At 39.0% G+C, this 25,423-nt stretch overlaps 2 protein-coding genes and 1 long non-coding RNA gene across 4 annotated transcripts in view; 2 read left to right on the forward strand and 1 right to left on the reverse strand.

Moving 5' to 3' along the window:
* LOC309656435 (uncharacterized protein) overlaps positions 1–4,542 on the forward strand; it is a 199,890-nt gene extending 195,348 nt beyond the window's left edge. Inside the window, exon 4 of the mRNA XM_082452968.1 lies at positions 1,944–4,542. Coding sequence (XP_082309094.1) covers positions 1,944–1,959 — 16 coding nt within the window. The 3' untranslated portion in view covers positions 1,960–4,542. The remainder of the gene's footprint in view (positions 1–1,943) is intronic.
* Positions 1–25,423, forward strand: part of LOC309656462 — a 1,106,578-nt gene that overhangs the window by 278,447 nt on the left and 802,708 nt on the right. The gene's annotated exons all lie outside the window — the stretch shown is intronic.
* The window catches only part of ITGA8 (integrin subunit alpha 8), a 182,947-nt gene that overhangs the window by 79,902 nt on the left and 77,622 nt on the right, over positions 1–25,423 (reverse strand). For both annotated transcript variants that reach the window (XM_082452760.1, XM_082452761.1), the window contains exons 14-17: positions 9,025–9,070; positions 5,945–6,052; positions 573–628; positions 1–155 (exon numbers count right to left, since the gene is read on the reverse strand). In XM_082452760.1, coding sequence (XP_082308886.1) covers positions 1–155; positions 573–628; positions 5,945–6,052; positions 9,025–9,070 — 365 coding nt within the window. The remainder of the gene's footprint in view (positions 156–572; positions 629–5,944; positions 6,053–9,024; positions 9,071–25,423) is intronic.

Below are 25,423 nucleotides of genomic sequence, written 5' to 3' on the forward strand. Positions count from 1 at the left end.
TCGAAGGTAAACGATAAAATCCTGGCATTGGAGGGATTTCTGCCCCTTTATCACGAGAGGGAAGACGAGATGTGACTGATGGTTATCAAGGAAGAGCGTGCGTTTAATGGCTCCTTTTTGTTTCAGGGAATCTAATTGCACCTCGGCAGTCAGGCCTAAAGGACAGACATAAAGCAAATATAATCCAGAAAGGAAAAGTATTCAGTGAATGTAGCGCTTTATCAGAGATATGAATTCCTATTTCAACTTGCTTATTCAGGAAACATTTTTTCCATAGTTGGGATCAAAAACAATACATGAGCTGCAAAGATTTGATAAAATACTCCCCAAGCTAAAAAACTTGTTTTATAATGGTTTTACACAAAAAGTCATTTCCCCCCATAATTAGGTCTGTTCTTCCAGACAGTACCAATTATTCAAGGACTATTTATGTAGAAGTTCCCACATTTATAATAGAAATCTTGGTGCTAATGAAGAGCTCTTTGAAAGCTTTATATGGTCTATGCAGTGAAACGCTTACTGTTGACTTTTCTTGATATGGTATAGGAGTGGAAAAATGAAAATATGCTCACCTATTGTGTTTGAAATGCTCTGGCCTGCCACAGATGCACACACTCTTAAAGAAAAGCTAGGGAAAATGATAATCAATAATTTATTGGTTAATAAACTTTTTCAATCTGAAGTAGCAAACTTCCTTTACCTTACCCCAGATAAAACGAATGCTTTATTTTTCCTCTATACTTCTCTTAGTGTACACACACACAAAACCAAACAAATAAATATGCATATATTTATTGATTGATATATATACTTATCAAAAATATATTTATATACATATATATATCCAACAATTCTAATACGATTAAGAAAGGTGACATTATTACATAGGAAGGTAATACTTAAAATATTACTAGAGGTCGATTGATTTAATCAGTGGATTAATTGATCAATTACTTGCTGCCTTTTTTTCAAGAAATGCATGTGAATATCTTCCATGTGCCAGGGAGTGAAGAATTGGGCAGAACAGCAGGGGGACAGCTAGTGGCAGAGCCTGGAGGTGAGCAAGCAGGTGACCCCAATTTGAGGAACCTGAAGAAATCTGGTGCGTTAGAGAAGGATGGGGAAAGCTGTAGGAAGCCGAGGCTGGATGGGTCAACAGGTAGGGAACAGGGCTTTGAAAATCACGTTAAAGAATTTGGATCAAGAGGTGCAAACTATTAGGTATAAAATAAACTACAAGGACATATTGTACAACATGGGGAATATAGCCGATATTTTATAATAAGTATAAATGGAGTATAATCTTTACAAATTGTAAATCACTATACTGTATACCTGTAATTTATATAATATTATACATCAACTACACTTCAATTAAAAAAAAGTATTTGGATTTAATTCTGAGAGGCATGGAGCATCACGGTAGATTAACCCATAATCCACTCTCCGTGGAAGGAGATAAGAACTCAGGCAGTTACTTGCCAGGAGTGGGATATAATTTGAGGCAGAGACACCAGAAGAGGGAAGGGAAAAAGAAAGAAAATGGGGAGCGTAGAGTGACCGTCTCAGGCTTGGTAAGCACAATGATACAGTGTATAAGGTCAATAAAAAAAGGATGGATATGTAGGAGAGACCTTTATAGTTTTGCCTTGAACACGCCCTAAACTCAATCCAGGGAGGTGCCTGCTGTGGCTTGTAGGATGGCCTGCACTTGGGTCTATCCTGTGGCCTTGGAGGGAATGAGGACCGGCCAGTGGTCTCTGCCTGACTGTTGCATGTGCTGACCTCCCTATGGAAAAATGTCAAGCTCTAAGCGCCAGCATTCAAGACGGGGCTTTTTCACATTTCCAAGAAAGTAAAAATGTAAGAAAATACTTAAGTATGATTTAATGACAGCCTTAACGTTTTTACTAGTAAATAGTATGATTTGAATATTTCCACAGAATCCAAAAGGAGTAAATAATCTCTAGTCGCGCTTTAATTATGTGTCAGCTTCCTGTGTCAGATATAATGAAGATGTGTCACATCTGGGATTCATCTAGCTCCCGTGACCTCAGTCAATGTCTCCCTTCAGGGTAAGTAATTTGTCACATACCATTAAGCCTAACGTTTTCCGAGATGTCTCTGCTATTTCAAGTGTTTGTACCACTTCCCCAGAGAAATCATGAATTCCAACCCACTTCCACTTCAATTGGAATAATTCAAGAAAGATGAATAGTTAATCACATCTTTAAATTTTGTAGCAGGTCTGGCTTTCAAAATTGGAATTTTTTCTGTGTCTGACTTTTTTGGAGGTACTTGGGTACGTGTTAAAACTGTTGACCGTTTTTCTATTCATCCTTATACTGAATAGACAAAACTCATTAGCTTGTATAAGATAAATTCCTATTTGTAATAAAATTATCATTATATCTATAGATTAAAATAATTTTACATACAGTATTTTGTCTAACACAATTGAGAAGCAATAAAAATTTTTGCAAAAGAGATAAAGTTATGAATGTGAACATTTTCTCCTCCTTTTGAGAAGAATTTGATTGAAAAACGATGTCATCAGCTGAAGGATCACTCGGTTTATAAATTATATGTCAGTGTTATTCTATACTTCTTAGTTCCCCCTTTCTGTTACCTTTATATCATTAAGTGGACGATTTTAACTTTTTCATACAAGTTTAAATAACTGCTACGACTTACTGAATTATTGATAATAGCACTCCAACCTAAACTTTTTGGCTTATAGATATCTTTAGCAGAAAAGTTGCCAAGTTATAACTTTCAAAGCACTCTCTTCTGATCTAAAAAGAAAACCTCACTGAAGTATTCATTCTGAATTTAGAACATTTATATTATATTATGTTATATATAAACACACACATATACATCGTATGTTTTATATAACAAATACTTAGGTGCACTCACAGGTCTATACCTAATTATAACGCACACTTGTTGTCAGAGAAAGCTGTGAATTATTGTTAAATTAGAATTAAAATTTCAAACTAGCATTTATGATCATAGTCAATATGAATAGGTCTGACTGGAGTGAAAAAACTCCATTAAACCAGCCCGGATCCCTCATCACATAATTTCTAAATGAAACTGTTGGGCTATACTTCTGGTGCTTCAGAAGGCAGGACAGTACCTTACAAATCCTCTAATACTAGTCCTAATCCAATGCAAGAAGGGTTAGAATAATGACCCTGTGATGTAATGGTGCTCGTAGCCACATATGGGAGAGGAGGAATGAGATAAATGTGAAACAGGACTTAAAAGTACAAAGCAATTCATTTTTCAATCTAACCAATTCAATACTCTTTCAGTGATGGCAAATATCAGGTTTTACATAAAGTTAGGCATATCTGAAAAGTTTTTCCAAATTTGAAAAGGGGATAGTTATTAACTTTTAAATTTATAAAATAATTTTTTTTACCAAATAGTTTTAATCTTTCTCATTAGATAACAATTATGTGAATATTTATGCGTTGGCTTTATTGTTTTTTTCTAGTTTAGAAATGCAAGTAGCAGAAACTTTATAAAATTACACAGCTGTTTGAAAGGCAGAGAAATTCACATTGAGGGAAATGGAGAACTATTTCCCAGTTAGAGGTTTACTTAATAGTTTTCAGATGTAGAATACGAGATTATACCAAATACAGACAAAAATTACAGAAAAGAAAATCAACAAACGCCTTTCAATCATTTTGAAAAAAATGAGCTAAATTCCTATAATAAATTTTAAAAAGTATCCGAGGAACACATTCGAGACTGAACCCACTGTTAATTTTCCATCTTCTAATACTCTGAGTTACCCATTCAAAATTTTTGCATGTGAAAATAAAACATCTTTCAGGAAATGGTTGCAATAGAATCAAATAAATAATTGTAATTGTAATTTGCCCACATAACAAATCGTATTTTATCTAAGCAATCTGATTTAATGCAACAAGAGTTCGTGAAAAGAAGGAAATTTTCTTGTTAAAAAGTAATATTCATGTCGATCCCAAACTCCCAATCTGCTATATTTAAAATAAAATGCCTTTCCATGAAAAAAAAATTAAAAAATAAAAAAATTTTTAAAAATAAAAATAAAAGGAATATTCTTTCCATAAAACCAAACAGATCCCACAATCTGTTAAAAAACACTTAAATTTTTTAAAAAATTCAAAAACTGAAAAATCCTGAGAAAAGATGATCTAGTTCGTAACAACATTTCACACCAGAGTGTGCCACACACATATGCTTTAAAGAATTCAGTCTAGGGGGCTTCCCTGGTGGCGCAGTGGTTGAGAGTCTGCCTGCCAATGCAGGGGACATGGGTTCGAGCCCTTGTCTGGGAGGATCCCACATGCCGCGGAGCAACTAGGCCTGTGAGCCACAACTACTGAGCCTGCGCGTCTGGAGCCTGTGCTCCGCAACAAGAGAGGCCGCGATAGTGAGAGGCCCGCGCACCGCGATGAAGAGTGGCCCCCGCTCGCCGGAACTGGAGAAAGCCCTTGCACGAAACGAAGACCCAACACAGCCATAAATAAATAAATAAATAAATAAAAATTTAAAAACTAAAAAAAAAAAAAAAGAATTCAGTCTACAAGTCCATTCAGTGATGAATGTGCGAACAGAGGACTATTGGGCGAAATACCAAAGTTTTAATACTTGTGCCCAAGTAGCACTCATTGTTCATTTCATGTTCATTTCATCCAGGGTTAGGAGAGATGCTAGCTAGCTCTTTCACATACTTTCTCAGATCAGGTTTTCATTATAGCATTTTATGGTTTCATACCATTTTAAAATGTGCTCAGGGCATTTCCCAGCTACTTTCAAGCTGCTTAAGGGGAAGACAGGCCTCCCTGAACCGAGAGGTCCCAGCAAAGGATGTTTTTCAAAGAATTCTTCAGGGTCCTCCACACCCCCATCCACCACCCTCAAAGGCTTTGACTCCAGTCTGAACCCCTGTCCAAGGCCATGAGCAACGTGCTGAAACTGGCTGGGAATAACTTCTATGGGTCTAGGCTGGTGTGTTCTGCATTCTGACGTTCTCAGGAACCGACCATATCATCTGGAAATGGAGGTAAATCTCAAATGCTCCAAACATTTGTTGATTTTTCAGAGAATATACCCTAAGGCATTACCCAATATGACAGACTTCTGACCCTGGAGGACCTACATATTGAGAAGCAAAGTGGCATTTTCTTGAGCTGTGCAACAGCCAAGTTCCATTTCTTACTGCCTTCGGGTGACCGGCCAGATTCACAAGGAACGTTCTCAGAAGGTGTACGAGCCTGTTTGCCTCCAGGCCAGGCAGAGGCCTATTCCTGATGATGAGATCATGGCCACAGAAATATAGCTGAGGACACAAAAATCTCTATTTTTACCATGTTTACCTTCTGCCTCATTGTATACAGATGTGAGGTTATAAAACTGACATCTATTTTCAGCACAGGAAACCAAGTAATTTAATCCAAGCCTGACTATTTAAGAAAAAAAACAAAACAAAAAAGGACAATACATATGTCTGAAAAGTGGTTTCCATATGCATATGCAAATATGAGCATCAAGGTATTTTATTATATTTTCAGTTTGGTTAATGTTTATTTTAGTATGCCAAGATTCTAAAAGAGATCTCCAAGATATGCTTTGTCGGGAATTTTCTCAAGTGCGTTTGTTTCTCATCGCACGTGGAGGCTGTAGATTGGAGAAATGGCCTTCCCATGACAGCAAAAGATCAGCATCGTGTCAGAGATCCTTTTATTTTTCTTTTGAGAGACTAACAACTGGCCACTCAGATTTGGTGCACAGACCCACAGCATTAGCACCCCCTTGGAGCCTCTTCAGCAATGTGAAGTCTCAGCCCCCATCCCAGGCCTACGGCCCCCAAAGCTGCATGTTCACCAGATCTCCAGGTGATCTGAGTTCACACAAGAGGGCCGGAAGCCCCGCACTGACTCACCAGGCCACAGATGCCATCGATTCTGGAATCTGGCAGGTTTTATTTTCCAGATTGATGATCACCGGGTGCAGGAGAAGCTGGGCTCCCACCGTCACAACCGGCCTCGCTCTGCAGGGAGAAGACGCACGGTTTTAACCAGCCCCAAGAGGGGGCAAGCAGAAGCCCACTACTCCACTTCTAGAGGCCACAGCCAACATTCCCGGCCCTGGTGCCAAGAATTCCCCTCACTGAGTGAACAGGTGGGCTCCAGACTCAACCAACGACCTCCAAACACATCTGGTAGCTCATGAATACAAATCAAGGAGCCATGGGCCCATCAAGCACAGCCGCATTCACGGACCCTCTCTGTCTGTGGAGGGGCTCACGGCATTTTGGCGACATGGCTGTGAAAGATTTCTCCTCTGGGATCTGATAGTCTGTCCATATTCCCATCTGAATATGAGGAAATACATCATCCTACAGTCACTCATGTTGCATCTGTAAGTACTCGAGTTTTGCTAATTTTGTCACCATACTGGCTGGTGATTTTTAACCGCTGATTGATCATTTTCTAGACAAGCTTTGCAGATGGAGCTAATAAACGCATGAGGGTGAGCTGACTCATTCTGTGCTTCACGCGGAGCAATGGTTCTCAACCCTGACTGCACAACAGAAGCACCCCGGGAGCTTTAAAACAGAAGCCAGTCTCCCGGGGTCAAGGCCAGGCACTGGAATGTCAAAAAAAAAAAAAAAAAAAAAAACCTCCAGGTGATTCTATTGTGCGGCCAAGTTTGAGGGGAGGGTCTAATACCGAGTAAACTCCATTCCAACCACCCAGTGAGGATAAAGCAGACAAGAAAGTAAGTCACTGGGGAAAGGAATGGGGCAATATTTATAAAGCTTGGTGCCAAGATGTGAGAACTGGGAGCCAAATCTCCAGATGACAGTGTGAAATGATGCCATGTTGCTTAAGTTTTCCTCTGACAGGAGGGAGGGCTGGGCCTTGGGGCAGCGTGTTGTTTAGGGCACTGGTTTAAACAATTCCATGATTACCGTAATGGCGCCCAATGGGAATTTTCCTGAACTCCTGTGCGCTATTATCTGTACTGTGTTACGTGATTTTTCTTTTCAATATTGTGTTAGCTCCAGCCCTTGGAAAAGCAGATGATAAGACAGGATTAGACACACAAGACACTTATTAGGGCAAATACTGATGAGGGAAAAAGGGGAGGGAGGGAGGAGGCTGGGACCAGCAGTCAGCGTGATGTACGTCTGATTCCTATGAAGAAGTAAGGAAACGAAAGAGGATCTGGGAAAGAAGCTCCAGCCAGGGCACTGGGGAGTCCTTGAGCCAAATCTGCCTGCTAGTGGAGCTCCAGGTGGGCCTGTATTTGTATCCCTGTTGTGTCCAGTAATCGGCTGGGAGCAGCTCATGGGAAATAGGGCCTTGTTGCAAATGTAGATTCAGAGCACAGTGGAGGGACCATGAGTCAATTTCACTCCATCAGCTCTGAGTGGTGCATCTTCACGGCCACCACAAACACAGCCCCATCCTTCAGGTACTTTGAGAGTTTCAATCACCTGATTCTCTACCCCCTGAAGTGAAGAGCGGCTGGTATAAGCCAGCCCTCTGAGTATGTCTTGGGACTGATGAAGAAGACAATCTTGCCTACTTGAGGAAACCTACTTTAGAATCCCTCAGGGAGTTGACCTAGGTTCGTACTATGTGCCCAGAACACCTGGGTTGGCCCTCTGCCTTTTGTCTTGATATCCTGACCTAGTGTCTTGCATTCCTATAAAACTTTCTTTTAAGAATAAAAAAGAATCTCAATTTTTTTTAAGAAGAAAAAAGAATCTAATAAGTAATTGGTAGCACTGTCTACCAGTTACTTATTATTCCATGTACTTTACATGCAGATTCTCACTTAATCCTTTCAACAAAAATAAACTTGTAATGTAAATATTATGCCCATTTTACAATGAAAAAAATCTGAGGCTCAGAAAGTTATAGAAACTCGCCCAAGATTACAAATTGGTGAGTGTGTGGAGTGGCCAGGTTTTTAAAATCCAGACCTGTCACATTTGAACAGTTGTTCAATTCTTGCTTTTGGAGGCTACCAATTCTTGGTATTTCTGTTCCTTAATTTAGTGTCCATGCTTGATGATAGAGGCCAGGGTGCATAGCAACACTCCCCCACCGTGCATTCCTTATCTATAGGCACATTTTAATGCATTTCCAAAGCAAAGAGAAGTATTTAAATGTATAACTTTAAAAAGTGTGTCATTTTAGAAGTTCTGCTAAGATTCATATCTTATTTAATGTTATGTTAGTAGAAGCTGGAAGTTTGGTCATGAGGTATGAGAACAAAAAGACAGAAGAGCTGAAAGGAAGGGGAAAATATTGAGAGCAAATATTCCTCCAAACTTTACAAAGAGCATCTAAATGTTCTCCAAAATAAATAGTTGGGATTTACTCTTTAAGGCAAAACTAACAACGAAAAAGAAATGCCTTTGAGACAATTAGAAGAACATGCCCACAGATGGAGGAATAAAGAAAATGTGGCATTCAGCCGTAAAAAGGAAATCTTGCCATTTATGACAACACAGAAGTACCTTGAGAGCACTATGCTAAGTGAAAAAAGCCAGACAGTAAAAGATCAATCCCGTATGATCTCACCTACATGTAGAATCTAAAAACAAAAATCAAAACCAAAAAATGAACATATAGATACGGAAAACAGATTGGTGATTGCCAGAGGTGGGGATGAGATGGAGGTGGAAATGGATGAAAGTGGCCAAAAGTATAGACTTCTATTTATAAGATACATAAGTTTGGGGGATGAAATATATAGCATGGTGCCTAGAGTTAATAATACTGTGTTGTATATTTGAAAGTTGCTAAGAGGGTAGATCTTAAAAGTTCTCATCACACACACACAAACCGTAACTATGTGTGGTGATGGATGTTATTAACTAGACTTATTGTGGTGATCATTTTGCAATATATACAAATATTGAATCATTATGTTGTATGCCTGAAACTAATATAATGCTACGTGTCAATAAAAGAAAAGAGCATTTGCATACCACCAACCACATACCTGTAAACAGCTACTTTTCCTGTTCCAAATGCACCCACAATTAAATCTAAAAAAGACAAAAACACACAACACGTGCACAAATTTTATAGAAACGATCCAAACTCATAATTATAAATAGCACATAGAGCATCCTGAAATGCTGATTGCAGAGTGAGAGTCATAAAAGTAAGAACAGCAAATCACACCGTTCTTAAGACATTTTGGAAAGGATACTGGAACTTCACTCTAGCTCCATATGACACATGCATCAATAGATCTCAAACCCTTCTGGACTCCGGAAGGCCAGCCTTCTAGAAATGCTTCAGATACTCATCGTAACACCATTTCTCCTATCCTCCAGACTCAAGGCACACATCTTAAATCAATAGGGGAAAAGCAGGTGCTAAGGGTCTACTAAGTGCCAGGCTCGTTGCACATAGTATTTTATCATCCCGCTACCGGAACAACCCTATAAGGAAAGCATTTTACCAACGAAGTGGGACATTTTGGCTGTCATCTTGTCACAGCCATTTGCTCTTGACAAATATGCGGATGGCAAGTATGGTTTTGGCAGAGTGGTCAGTAGCATATGAAATAACTGACATAGCATTACAGCAGTCTCTCCTCATTTGCGGTTTTGCTTCTTCAGTTTCAGTTACCTGTGGTCAACCACGGTCTGAAAATATTAAGTGGAAAATTCCAGAAATCAACAACTCATCAGTTTTAAATTGCACACCGTTCTGAGCAACGTGACGAAATCTCACGCCGTCCTGCTCTGTCCCGCCCGGGATGTGAATGATCCCTTGGTCCAGCGTGTCCTGTCTGTAGTCACTTAGCCAACTTGGTGTCTCACTGCTTGTTCAAGCGACCCTTACTTTACTTAATAATGGCTCCAAAGTGCAAGAGGAGTGAGACTAGGGACTTCCCTGGCAGTCCAGTGGTTAAGACTCCGTGCTTCCACTGCAGGGGGCAGGGCTTCGATCCCTGGTCGGGGAACTAAGATCCCGCACGCCGCATGGCACGGCCAAAAAAAAAATTAAAATAAAAATTAAAATTAAAAAAATTTTTTAAAAAGGAGTGATGCTGGCAATTAAGGTGCGCCAAAGAGAAGCTGTAAAGTGCTTCCTTTACGTAAAAAGGTGAACGTTCTCCACTTAATAAGGAAAGAAACAAAATCCTATGCCGAGGTTGCTAAGATCTGTGGTAAGAAGGAATCTTCTATCTGTGAAATTGTGAAGAAGGAAAAAGAAAGCCGTGCTAGTTTTGCCGTCACATCTCAAACTGCAAAAGTTAAAGCCACGGTGGGTGAGAAGTGCTTAGTTAAGATGGAAGAGGCATTAAATTTATAACAATATTTTGAGAGAGAGAGAAACCACATTCACATAAGTTTTATTATATTATATGCTTATAATTGTTCTATTTTATTATTAGTTATTGTTATTAATCTCTGACTGTGCCTAATTTATAAATCCAGCTTTATGTATAGGAAAAAACGTAGTATGTATAGGGTTCAGTACTCTCCGCGGTTTCAGGCATCCACTGGAGGGTCGTGGAACGTATGCCCCCCTGGATAAGTAGGGAAACCACTATACAAAAAATATTAAATAACAACAACAATGATAATAATAAATAGCACATATTGAACACTTATTCTAGGCCAGGAATTCTTTTAATGGATTTACTTTAACTTATTCTTAACAAGTTAAGAAGTCTCTATCATATTATTAGCACAATTTTACAGAAGAGTAATTTGAGACTTAGGGAGGCTCACCGATACATTCACTGAAGTTCACACAAGTACATAAGAGGTGAAGCTGGGTTACAGTGGTGCTGGGCAACAGAGCAATCTTAGACTATTTGAGGGGTAATGTTCACAGTGACCTCAGTGACTGGCTGATATATAGGCAGAACTCTGTTTTTCTTAATCTCATTTATAATGCTTATTCTTTCTCGGTGGATGCAGTCAAACAAAAATTAAAATGACCATGATGATATCTGCAGAGTAACATTTAGAAGCAGAGATGAGAAAACTGGATTCGGAAGAAATAACGGCCACAGAAGAAAACTTACAATAGCTAAAACTCTAATCGGTTAATTCTAGTAGGACAGAAGTGAAAATGAAAAAAAAAAAAAAAGAAAGAAAAAGAGAGGGGGGAACTCCTTTGTCAGTGCCATATGGAAAACCAATCAAGAAATTAAACTGGTTCAATGGAATTCATACAGGAAAATGATTTGTAGCCACATGCCCTTGGCATTCACCTTTCCAGAACAAAGGAACTGGCCAGGCTGCAAGCAACTGTGATTCTTCTCTAGGGTCCTCTCTTGGCTGGGCCAGGGCATTGTCCTCGGTCCCTGATGGATGGGAGTTGGATGGATAACCAGGTACATGAGCTCACGTGACTGCTTTCTTAGGGTGACTCTGAGACATGTACTTCCCTGTCTCCCAGATTTCCCCAGCTAGACAGAGCCCGAGTTGCCCACCCTGTCAGCCTCTTGATAATAATCTTCCCTTCCCACATCTCTCTTCCCTACTCCCTTAGCAATGATTTTCTGGGGCTATTTTTCAAACCACTTGCCTTCTTTTTTTTTTTTTTTGAACTTTATTTTTTTATACAGCAGGTTCTCATTAGTTATCTATTTTATACACATCAGTGTATACATGTCAATCCCAATCTCCCAATTCATCACACCACCACCACCACCCCACCACCACTTTCCCTCCTTGGTGTCTGTACGTTTGTTCTCTACATCTGTGTCTCAATTTCTGCCCTGCAAACCGGTTCATCTGTACCATTTTTCTAGGTTCCACATATATGCGTTAATATACGATATTTGTTTTTCTCTTTCTGACTTACTTCACTCTGTATGACAGTCTCTAGATCCATCCACATCTCTACAAATGACCCAATTTCGTTCCTTTTTATGGCTGAGAAATATTCCATTGTATATATGTACCACTCTTCTTTATCCATTCGTCTGTTGATGGGCATTTAGGTTGCTTCCATAACCTGGCTATTGTAAATAGTGCTGCGGTGAATATTGGGGTGCATGTGTCTTTTTGAATTATGGTTTTCTCTGGGTATATGCCCAGTAGTGGGATTGCTGGGTCATATGGTAATTCTATTTTTAGTTTTTTAAGAAACCTCCATACTGTTCTCCATAGTGGCTGTATCAATTTACATTCCCACCAACAGTGCAAGAGGGTTCCCTTTTCTCCACACCCTCTCCAGCATTTGTTCTTTGTAGATTTTCTGGTGATGTCCCTTCTAACTGGTGTGAGGTGATACCTCATTGTAGTTTTGATTTGCATTTCTCTAATAATTAGTGATGTTGAGCAGCTTTTCATGTGCTTCTTGGCCATCTGTATGTCTTCTTTGGAGAAATGTCTATTTAGGCCTTCTGCCCATTTTTGGATTGGGTTGTTTGTTTTTTTAATATTGAGCTGCATGAGCTGTTTATATAGTTTGGAGATTAATCCTTTGTTGATTCGTTTGCAAATATTTTCTCCCATTCTGAGGGTTGTCTTTTTGTCTTGTTTGTAGTTTCCTCTGCTTTGCAAAAGCTTTTAAGTTTCACTAGGTCCCATTTGTTTATTTTTGTTTTTATTTCCATTACTCTAGGAGGTGGATCAAAAAAGATCTTGCTGTGATTTATGTCAAAGAGCGTTCCTCCTATGTTTTCCTCTGAGAGTTTTATAGTGTCCGGTCTTACATTTAGGTCTTGAATCCATTTTGAGTTTATTTTTGTGTATGGTGTTAGGGAGTGTTCTAATTTCATTCTTTTACATGTAGCTGTCCAGTTTTCCCAGCACCACTTATTGAAGAGACTGTCTTTTCTCCATTGTATATCCTTGCCTCCTTTGTCATAGATTAATTGACCATAGGTGCATGGGTTTATCTCTGGACTTTCTAGCCTGTTCCATTGATCTATATTTCTGTTTTTCTGCCAGTACCATATTGTCTTGATTACTGTAGCTTTGTAGTATAGTCTGGAGTCAGGGAGGCTGATTTCTCCAGCTCCGTTTTTTTCCCTCAAGACTGCTTTGGCTATTTGGGGTCTTTTGTGTCTCCATACAGATTTTAAGATTTTTTATTCTAGTTCCGTAAAAAATGCCATTGGAAATTTGATAGGGATTGCATTGAATCTGTAGCTTGCTTTGGGTAGTATAGTCATTTTCACAATGTTGATTCTTTCAATCCAAGAACATGGTATATCTCTCCATCTGTTTGTATCATCTTTAATTTCTTTCATCAGTGTCTTATAGTTGTCTGCATGCAGGTCTTTTGTCTCCCTAGGTAGGTTTATTCCTAGGTGTTTTATTCTTTTTGTTGCATTGGTAAATGGGAGTGTTTCCTTAATTTTGCTTTCAGATTTTTCATCATTAGTGTATAGGAATGCAAGAGATTTCTATGCATTAATTTTGTATCCTGCTACTTTCCCAGATTCATTGATTAGCTCTAGTAGTTTTCTGGTGGCATCTTTAGGATTCTCTATGTATAGTATCATGTCATCTGCAAACAGTGACAGTTTTACTTCTTCTTTTCCAATTTGGATTCCTTTTATTTCTTTTCCTTCTCTGATTGCCATGGCTAGGACTTCCAAAACGATGTTGAATAATAGTGGTGAGAGTGGACATCCTTGTCTTGTTCCTGATCTTAGAGGAAATGCTTTCAGTTTTTCACCATTGAGAATGATGTTTGCTGTGGGTTTGTCGTATCTGGCCTTTTTGTGTTGAGGTAGGTTCCCTCTGTGCCCACTTTCTGGAGAGTTTTTATCGTAAATGGGTGTTGAATTTTGTCAAAAGCTTTTTCTGCGTCTATTGAGATGATCATATTGTTTTTATTCTTCAATTTGTTAATATGGTGTATCACACTGATTGATTTGCGTATATTGAAGAATCCTTGCATCCCTGGGATAAATCCCACTTGATCATGGTGTATGATCCCTTTAATGTGTTGTTGGATTCTGTTTGCTAGTATTTTGTTGAGGATTTTTGCATCTATATTCATCAGTGATATTGGTCTGTAATTTTCTTTTTTTGTAGTATCTTTGTCTGGTTTTGTATCAGGGTGATGGTGGCCTCATAGAATGAGTTTGGGAGTGTTCCTTCCTCTGCAATTTTTTGGAAGAGTTTGAGAAGGATGGATGTAAGCTCTTCTCTGAATGTTTGATAAGAATTCACCTGTGAAGCCATCTGGTTCTGGACTTTTGTTTGTTGGAAGATTTTTAATCACAGTTTCAATTTCATTACTTGTGATTGGTCTGCTCATATTTTCTTTTTCTTCCTGGTTCAGTCTTGGAAGGTTATAACTTTCTAAGAATTTGTCCATTTTTTCCAGGTTGTCCATTTTATTGGCATAGAGTTGCTTGTACTAGTCTCTTAGGATGCTTTGTATTTGTGTGATGTCTGTTATAACTTCTCCTTTTTCATTTCTAGTTTTACTGATTTGAGTCCTCTCCCTCTTTTTCTTGATGAGTCTGGCTAATGGTTTATCAATTTTATTTTCTCAAAGAACCAGCTTTTAGTTTTATTGATCTTTGCTATTGTTTTCTTTGTTTCTATTTCATTTATTTGTGCTCTGATCTTTATGATTTCTTTCCTTCTGCTAACTTTGGGTTTTGTTTGTTCTTCTTTCTCTAGTTCCTGTAGGTGTAAGGTTAGATTGTTTATTTGAGATTTTTCTTGTTTCTTGAGGTAGGCTTGTATTGCTATAAACTTCCCTCTTAGAACTGCTTTTGCTGCATCCCATAGGTTTTGGATTGTTGTGTTTTCATTGTCATTTGTCTCTAGGTATTTTTTGATTTCCTCTTTGATTTCTTCAGTGATCTCTTGGTTATTTAGTAATGTATTGTTTAGCCTCCATGTGTTTGTGGTTTGTACATCTTTTCCCCCTGTAATTGATTTCTAATCTCATAGCCTTGTGGTCAGAAAAGTTGCTTGATATGATTACAGTTTTCTTAAATTTACTGAGGCTTGGATTGTGACCCAAGACGTGATCTATCCTGGGGAATATTCCATGCACACTTGAGAAGAAAGTGTAATCTGCTGTTTTTGGATGGAATGTCCTATAAATATCAATTAAATCTATCTGGTCTATTGTGTCATTTAAAGCTTGTGTTTCCTTATTAATTTTCTGTTTGAATGATCTGTCCATTGGTGTAAGTGAGGTGTTAAAGTCCCCCACTATTATTGTGTTACCGTTGGTTTCCTCTTTTATAGCTATTAGCAGTTGCCTTATGTATTACCTATGTTGGGTCCATATATATTTATAATTGTTATATCTTCTTCTTGGATTGATCCCTTGATCATTATGTAGTGTCCTTCCTTGTCTCTTGTAATAGTCTTTATTTTAAAGTCTATTTTATCTGATATGAGTATTGCTACTCCAGCTTTCTTTTGATTTCCATTTGCATGGAATATCTTTTTCCATCCCCTCACTTTCCGCCTGTATGGGTCCCTAGGTCTGAAATGGGTCTCTTGTAGACAGCATATATATGCGTCTTGTTTTTGTATCCATTCAGTGAGCCTGTGTCTTTTGGTTGGAGTATTTAATCCATTCATGTTTAAGGTAATTATTGATATGTAGGTTCCTATTACCATTTTCTTAATTGTTTTGGGTTTGTTTTTGTAGGTCCTTTTCTTCTCTTGTGTTTCCCACTTAGAGAAGTTCCTTTAGCATTTCTTGTAAAGCTGGTTTGGTGGTGCTGAATTCTCTGACCTTTTGCTTGTCTGTAAAGCTTTTGATTTCTCCATCGAATCTGAATGAGATCCTTGCCAGGTAGAGTAATCTTGGTTGTAGATTCTTCCCTTTCATCACTTTAAATATGTCATGCCACTACCTTCTGGCTTGTAGAGTTTCTACTTAGAAATCAGCTCTTAACCTTATGGGAGTTCCCTTGTATGTTATTTGTCGTTTTTCCCTTGCTGCTTTCAATGATTTTCCTTGTCTTTAATTTTTGCCAGTTTGATTGACTATGTGTCTTGGCATGTTTCTCCTTGGGTTTATTCTGTATGGGACTCTCTGAGCTTCCTGGACTTGGGTGGCTATTTCCTTTCCCATGTTAGGGAAGTTTTCGACTATAATCTCTTCAAATATTTTCTTGGGTCCTTTCTCTCTCTCTTCTCCTTCTGGGACCCCTATAATGTGAATGTTGGTGCCTTTAATGTTGTCCCAGAGGTCTCTTAGGCTGTCTTCATTTCTTTTCATTCTTTTTTCTTTATTCTATTCCACAGCAGTGAATTCCACCGTTCTGTCTTCCAGGTCACTTATCCATTCTTCTGCCTCAGTTATTCTGCTATTGATTCCTTCTAGTGTAGTTTTCATTTCAGTTATTGTATTGTTCATCTCTGTTTGTATGTTCTTTAATTTTTCTAGGTGTTTGTTAAACATTTCTTGCATCTTCTTGATCTTTGCCTCCCTTCTTTATCCGAGGTCCTGGATTATGTTCACTATCATTATTCTGAATTCTTTTTCTGGAAGGTTGCCTATCTCCACTTCATATAGTTGTTTTTCTGGGGTTTTATCTTGTTCCTTCATCTGGTATATAGCCCTCTGCCTTTTCATCTTGTCTGTCTTTCTGTGAGTGTGGTTTTTGTTCCACAGGCTGCAGGATTGTAGTTTTTCTTGCTTCTGCTGTCTGCCCTCTGGTGGATGAGGCTATCTAGTCAAACCACTTTTCTTCTAATCCTTGTCTTAATGTCTGCTCTAATAGAACCCAACCTAAGACACAATAATTCTTGTTAAAAATGTTTTTTAAAATATGGACTGAAATGCCTTCAGGATTAAAATCACAGTGAAAATTCAAGCAACCCAAGTGTCCATCAACTGATGAATGGATAAAGAAGAAGTGGTATGTGTATATATATATATGTGTGTGTGTGTGTGTGTGTGTGTGTGTGTGTGTGTGTGTTTGTATACACACACACACACACACACACAATGGGATATTACTTTGCAATAAAAAAGAATGAAATATTGCCATTCGCCGCAACGTGGATGGACCTAGAGATTATCATACGAGTGAAGTCAGAGAAAGATGAATATTATATGATCTCACTTATATATGGAATCTAAAAAATAATACAAATGAATTTATATATTGAGGGAAATCAGAAACAGGCTCGCAGACATAGAAAACAAATGTGTCATTACCAAAGGGGAAAGGGATGGAGGAGGAGTAAATTAGGAGTGTGGGATTAACAGATACACGCCATTATACATAAAATAAACTACAAGGATATACTGTATAGCACAGGGAACTATATTCAACATCTTGTAATAATCTATAATGGAAAAGAATCAGAAAAAGCATATATATATATATCCATTTAATTGAGTCACTTTGCTGTACACCTGAAGCTAACAGAATATTGTAAATCAACTATACTTCAATTTTAAAAGTTTTAAAAAACTCTCTTGTTTATAGATACAGAATCAGATTCAGATCATAGGCTCAAGACTGGACTCCAAAGCTCCATATTTTAAAAGACGTGCATGCTACTGTTTAGTAAGTCAAATGAAGGTCATCTGAGGAGCTCTGTCTGTGAGCTTAAGGAAGACTGTTAAGTAAAGGGCTGCAACTTGACCATCTATGATTCATGGAATAAAATATTCTCTTCCAAGGGTTCAAATCTTTGAAGCCAGAAGTCAAAGTTTCTAAGTCTACCAATTTTTAAAATCACATCAGAATTTCAAGTTTTGCAAAGATTTTCACATTTATTTTTTTTCTGTTACATTCGTCTCTCCCAGCACATCAGTGCGTTTTTGCTATGTCAGAGGAAAAAGAGCTACTGATTTGAAGAAACACGAAATCTGTTCTTCCTGTATAATCCTGGACTTAATTATTTAGACAAGTATAACACAGGTGGCACTCTGCCTGATCCGTATCTATTGACATGACAATTATGAAACTGATTATGAAACTGATTCAAGGGAGTCATGTGCTTTGTTTTTGTCTCCAAATAAGGTGAAATGTTTGTATCTTGAGATTAGACACTTTATAAATAATAGAAGAATTGTAAGAATAGACTCTTTGGAAATGGCCAAGAAAATGAGACTATGAACTCTTCCAGGGCAGGAATCTTTCCTCAGGTTTGCATATCACAAAGATTTTATGGAGTGGTAGGGGTTGAGATAAATGAAGAAACATATAATCTTTGCATCCACGGCACCAGGCACAGTGCCAGAGACAGGGCAGGGACTTTATAAATACCTGTGAAATAGGAGGATAAGTAATCATGAGATAATATACTAAAGAAGAGAGAGATGAGGAAAATGAAACAGCTTTTAAGACAGGCTAATGTCAACTACAATCAAGTTCTGCTGAATTTTGGCATGTGCACTTGAAGGTGTTGGGAGAGAAACACATACACACACAGAGGCTCCAGATTCAGAGGCTGCATCATGATCAGACTGTCATTACAGAGGAGAAGTTGAGAGCCACCCTCCTGATGGTCAAGAGTAGCAGGGCTTTTTCTTTGGGAACTCTGATTCCTAGGCCTCAGGGTGGGAATTTTCCTACTCTGGAAAAATCAAATAACTGGCAAAACAGCCACATTTCCTTTTTTTCATGAGAATGTGGCCACAGTTATTCAGAGGCCAAGAAAACAGTTATCTACCACCAAAAGTATGTTTGTCTTTTGAGACACCACCTTGGTATTGTGCCTGCTGGAAAAGGCCAGAAGCATTTATGCTCAGGACCTTAACGTTATCAGATTTCTCTAGGGGAGGAGAATGGATCTGCTGATTTGTGTTTCTAACCAATTTGTCCTTCCAGAATATGTGATTTGCTTTGATAAGTGCTACGTGATTTCCATATATATATATATATATATATATGCTGTTATGTTCCATATATACACATACATATATTTGAGTATATAGATGTATATACACATATGTATCTCTATATATACACACATATGTATATATGTGTGCATATATATACACATACACACACAATTTTTAAAAATCTTGCATAATTCTGCCATGCTTAGGAATTTCTTCCCCCCACCCCCACCCCTCCCACCTCGGGACTTTTACTGTATTCTTCTTATTTTTATTTTATTGGCGTATAGTTGATTTACAATGTTGTGTTAGTTTCAAGTGTACAGCAGAGTGATTCAGTTATACATATATTCATTCTTTTTTAGATTTTTTTCTCGTATAGGTTATCACGGAATATTGAGTAGAGTTCTCTGTGCTATACAGTAGGTCCTTGTTGGCTATTTGTCTTATATACAGTAGTGTGTGTATGTTCACATCAAGGAATTTCAATGATAATCTGATGACAAATTTTGGTGCTAATATTTGGATTCATAACTCTGAACTCTTTCTCTCACTTTGAGACAACAGGTCTTATACCTTTACCTAATGTTTACTTTCCTTTCTTATAGAAACTTCTTAAAAGCACATTCTGAAAACAAGCAAACAAAAACTTTGCCTTTCTTTATACAAAGACATTTAGCCTTTTAATTTTTCCCTTGAAGAAACATTTGGCCACTAAAATTGGTTCTTTCCCCTTAATCAAAAACTGTTCTAAAAATGCTGGAGTCCTTTGTTATCACCTCACATTGCCCGAGAAACATAGTTTATTTTCCTTTTGGCTTTTGATGGAACTGAGTACTTTTAAGGATACGAAAAGGGGACATTAGCATGAATGCAGGATCAGTTGGCAAGAAAAAATAACCCTAAAAAATGTGAGGTCATAGGAGATGTATTACACCTCTGTTTTGTATTTTATTTCACTAAAACCGTTGTTTTTAAACGAGGAAGAAGCAAAGAGCCAAGTCTTTAAAGTGGTACTTGGACTATAGGGTCTGATTTCATTAACCTCTGAAAGAAATTTTAGAGTTGGAAGAAGTTCAATGTGAAAACATCAGCTTTGTTCTGAGTGTGGATTTGAGGTCTGGGCCTAGGTAGGCAGGGGGCAGAAAGGAGAGAATGGAAACTTCATGGAAGGGGGCAGATGGGAGGGGAAGACAACAGGAAGAGTGATGACAGGATTAGATGAAAGAGTCTGCCAGAGGCGTTTCATGGGGGGGAGCCTCCACGGTCACCCAAGCACTGACATTTCATAAGCTGTGAGCCTTCTTACCTGCTACCTTCTTTCTTCCTACTTCTTACTCTCTCATCTTCTTAAGAAATATACGAGTGCTGGTCTCTTGCTCAAAATACCATCAAACTCCTCCTTTTAAATTTTGGAGTTAAAAGACATTTACTATTTCAGAATAATTCTGGACAGTGAGATGTGCTATAAAGAGCTTCCAAATAAATGAGAAACATGGGAATGTGAAACTAAGAGTTGTATGAAAAGATAATGATGACTCAAGGGCTTCCCTGGTGGCGCAGTGGTTAAGAATCCGCCTGCCAATGCAGGGGACACAGCTTCGAGCCCTGGTCCGGGAAGATCGCACGTGCCGCGGAGCAACTAAGCCCGTGCGCCACAACTACTGAGCCTGCGCTCTAGAGCCCACGACCCACAACTACTGAGCCCGTGTTCCACAAATACTGAAGCCCGCGCGCCTAGAGCCCGTGCTCCACAACAAGAGAAGCCACTGCAATGAGAAGCCCATGCACCACAACGAAGAGCAGCCCCCGCTCGCTGCAACTAGAGAAAGCCCGCACGCAGCAACGAAGACCCAACGCAGCCAAAAATAAATAAATAAATAAATTTATATAAAAAAAAAGATAATGATGACTCAAAAGGAAAGCGCTCCCCTTCAACATGACCTCCCAAATGTAGAAATCACAAAGGAATTTTAAGATTGAAACTTTTTAAAAACTGAAGCAAGTTCAAAAGAGAAGTGAAAGAAACAGGAGAAGATGTTTACAATGCAGACCTCTGATCAAATGGGAATATTTTTCAATGCTTTCAAGAATGTCTGGCACCTATGAAAACATAAATGTTAATTATTATTAACCCTATTTTATGACAGGCTCATACAAATTAATAAAACTATAAATAGTCCAATAAAAAGATAATAAACAGGCAATTCATGTGAAATTAAATAGCTGTGACCAATAAGTATATGAAAAGATATTCAACCTCATTAGTCATCAAAGGATTACAAATGGAAGAAACAATGAGATATCATTTTTGACATTTGAAGTTTGAAAAGGTGAAAAGTTTACTATTAGGCAGAGAGAAGAGAACCAAGGACTCATAGGCTCTGTTTGAGGGAGTATAAATTGGCACCATTTTCTTAGAAGGTGCTTTGTTGGTATGTATGACAATGCAAACCTTTGACCCAGAATTTGCACTTCTAGGAATTTATCCTGAGGCTATACTGGACAGCTGTGCAGAGATGTATCAAACAAAAGCTCACCTTCTAAACATTTTAAGTATATGCGTTTCATTACTACAACAATCCCATGTGGTAGATACCTTAATTATCCCCATTTTAAAATGGGGAAAATGAGATTCTGAAAAATTAAATACAGTAAGTGGCAAGGCCAAGTTTTAAACCCAGGCAGTCTGGCTGTTACCTGTTTTTGTCCCAGTGCTTCCCAGGAGCATAGCTACAAGCTACCTTTAAAAAAAATCTTAAAATTGAGGTGTATTTTACATACAGTAAATTTCACCCTTAAAAAGTATCCTAATATGTGGAATCTACAAAAAGGGTACAAATGAACTTATCTACAAAACATAAATAGAGTTACAGATGTAGGAAACAAACTTATGGCTACCGGGGGGTAAGCGGGGGAGGGATAAATTGGGAGATTGGGATTAACATATACCTACTACTGTATATAAAATAGATAACTAGTAAGGACCTACTGTATAGCACAAGGAACTCTACTCAATACTCTGTAGTGACCTATATGGGAACAGAAACTAAAAAAGAGTGGATATATGTATATGTATAACTGAGTCACTCTGCTGTACAGCAGAAACTAACACAACATTGTAAATCAACTATACTCCAATAAAAATTTTTTAAGAAGTATCCTATTCTCAGAGCTTTGATAAATTCATCTGGTTGTGTGACTACCAACACAACCAAGATATAGAACAACTCCATCATCCCAGAATGTCCCCCATGCACTTTCTAGTCAAGCCCGCTCCCACCTCTAGCCCCCTGCATCCTCTAATCTGTTTTCCAGAATGTCTCATCGATGGAGGCATACAGTATGTAGCCTTTTTTTTTGGTTTACCTTGTCTGGCCTTTTCTCTTTGTTTTTTATTTTTTTAAATTTATTTTATTGGAGTGTAGTTGATTTACAATGTTGTGTTAATTTCTGCTGTAGAGCAAAGTGACTCAGTTACACATATATTCATATTCCTTTCCATTATGGTTTATCACAGAATATTGAACGTAGTTCCCTGTGCTATACAGTAGGACCTTGTTGTTTATCCATCCTGTATATACTAGTTGCATCTGCTAATCCCAAACTTCCAATCCCCTCCTCCCCCACCCCTCCCCAGCCACAAGTCTGTTCTCTATGTCTGTGAGTCTGTTTCTGTTTCTTAGATAAGTTCATTTGTGTCACATTTTAGATTCCACTTATAAGTGATATCATATGGTATCTGTCTTTCTCTGACTTACTTCCCTGAGTATGATAATCTCTAGGTCCATCCATGTTGCTGCAAATGACATTATTTCATTCTTTTTTATGGCTGAATAGTATTCCGTGGTATATATGTGCCACATCTTCTCTACCATTCATCTGTCAATGGACATTTTGATTGTTTCCACATCTTGGCTATTGTAAATAGTGCTGCAATTAACACTGGGGTGCACGTGTCTTTTCGAATGACAGTTTTTCCTGGGTATGTGCCCAGGAGAGGGACTGCTGGATCCTATGGCAACCCTATTTTTAGTTTTTTGAGGAACCTCCGTACTGTTTTCCATAGTGGCTGCACCAATAGTATGTACCCTTTTGGATCCGGCTTCTTTCACTCAGCTTAGTGCATTTGAGATTCATCCACGATCTTGCATGTGTCAGCAGTTCATTCCTTTTTTTTAAAATTATTTATTTATTTATGGCTGTGTTGGGTCTTCGTTTCTGTGCTAGGGCTCTCTCCAGTTGCGGCAAGCGGGGGCCACTCTTCATCGCGGTGTGCGGGCCTCCCACCATCGCGGCCTCTCCTGTTGCGGAGCACAGGCTTCAGACGCGCAGGCTCAGTAATTGTGGCTCACGGGCCTTGTCGCTCCGCGGCATGTGGGATCCTCCCAGACCAGGGCTCGAACCCATGCCCTCTACATCGGCAGGCAGACTCTCAACCACCGTGCCACCAGGGAAGCCCCAGTTCATTCCTTTTTAATGCTGAGTCGTACCCCACTGTGCAGATGGCTCATGGTTTGTTTATCCATCCCTGGCTAAGGGGAGCTTACGTTTTTTCCGGTTTTTGGAAAGTCACTATAAACATTTGTGTACAGGTTTTTGTACCTATAGGCCGATTTTGATTTGTAAATTCTCTCTCATTGAATCTCTGTAATCTCTTTGAAGCCCTCTTTTAAATGCAGTGTTCTATTTCAAGTGGAAAATTCCTGAATAGAGGGTAGAAATTTAGGAGTTCTAACTTCCAGTTTACTTTGCCACTGGCTTCCTAATGACTCTGGACAAGTCGTTCTTGGTTGCCAAATCTCTGGTGAAGTCTTCAAGGTTCTCCAGATGAGAAAGCCAAGAGCTCAGTAGAATTGGTTGGGGTCACATGACTGTACTTTCTCGGCTCTGATTTACAATCCAGGACTGTGCTTTGCCTCTTGAGTCAGCTGGGCTCCTGCAGAGTTTGTGTCTCGTCTTGCCTCCTTTATGGGACAGTTTCTGGCATTCTCCCTGGCTTAACCAGACCTGGACATCACACTGGCCCGCCTCCATGACTCAGCTCCCTGAGCTCAACATCCATAGACTTCTGGCTCCTGTCTTGGCATTGCTCATGCTCACAGCCACAGCATCTCCTCCAGACACTTCTCATCACTGTCCCGGCTCCGTCTCTGCTAAGCCCCTTCCCACAGCATTTTAAAGATGAACGAGGGAGGCTTCCCTGGTGGCGCAGCGGTTGGGAGTCTGCCTGCCAATCCAGGGGACCTAGGTTTGAGCCCTGGTCTGGGAAGATCCCACATGCCACAGAGCGGCTGGGCCCATGAGCCACAACTACTGAGCCTGCGTGTCTGGAGCCTGTGCTCCGCAACAAGAGAGGCCGCGATAGTGAGAGGCCCGCGCACTGCGATGAAGAGTGGCCCCCACTCGCCGCAACTAGAGAAAGCCCTCGCACGGAAACGAAGACCCAACACAACCATAAATAAATAAATAAATAAATAATAAAAATAAAGGAATTCCTTAAAAAAAAAAAAAAAAAAAGATGAAGGAGGGTTGTCAAGTATAGCTGTTTACCTAGACCCACCCAGGGTCTGCTCACTTTCATACAAGGATGATTTTTAAGAGAAACAACAGGATTAAAGATAATGTGTAAAATGATGGGGTTAAAGATGCCGTGTCAGTATGGCAATGCTGACTCGTAAGTGGGTTACGAAACTGGCTTAAGAGTTTGGCCCTGGAAAAACAGCTCATGTCTGTGGGAAGCAGGCATTTAGATAAGTCTCCTTGAATTTGGTAAATGTGTTTATCTAAAAATAGACAGAGGCTGCCTTTCCTCCTTGCTTTTTTATTGCAACATGTAAAATATTACTGAGAGGAGGGTTATGAGTTGAGGAAGAAAATGTTTGAAAAAAAAAATGCGTGATTTTATCCCAGAAAGTAATAATCCTAACAGTCTGTCTGAAATGCTTCCAAATGAACTCTGAAGGAAAACATTTATGAGTTGGATTGTGGTATTAGGTTGCAACATTCTAATTTACTGAGACTTTATTTTCTTTTTAAAAAAATCCCACAAAAAAATAAGAGTGAACTATCAAATGATAAGTCTGCCTTATGAAAATTGTTTTCTGTGTGTTATTAGCATCCTGTGGCTGTAAGCATCACCCCTTTCCCCCTACCACTGCTTGATGCTTCGCTAGTTGCATTTCATGTCACTGGATCAAAGGCATTTCACTTTATCCTTGTTGTGGCCACACTTACAGTATGTGTGCTGTCCAGTCAGTTGCTAAAAGTCTTGGAGAAAAGTTTGTTTCTTTAGGACCAGTCTCATTTATAAGTGGCTGACTACTGGGAATGATTTCACAGTCTCCAAAAGAGTCTGGTATTGAGGCCGAAAAGTCGGCCTCTGTATACCGGTGCTGAATCAAATCTCGGAGACAGAGTTCTGGGTGAAGTAGAAAAGAATAGCTTTATTGCTTTGACAGGCAAAGGGGGACACAGTGGGCTAGTGCCCCTCAAAACTGTGTGTCCCAATCCAGGGGGATTTGGTGAGGAGTTTTCTAGCAGTGGTTCAAGGGCGGGGTTGCTGATAAGGATCAGGGTGTGTGCTGGGACTGTAGTCCTTTAACCTGGCCTCAGGTGGTCTTCTGGTGAGC

This window comes from Balaenoptera physalus (genome assembly GCF_965194825.1).
Source record: "Balaenoptera physalus genome assembly, chromosome: 2".
NCBI classification, from domain to species: domain Eukaryota; kingdom Metazoa; phylum Chordata; class Mammalia; order Artiodactyla; family Balaenopteridae; genus Balaenoptera; species Balaenoptera physalus.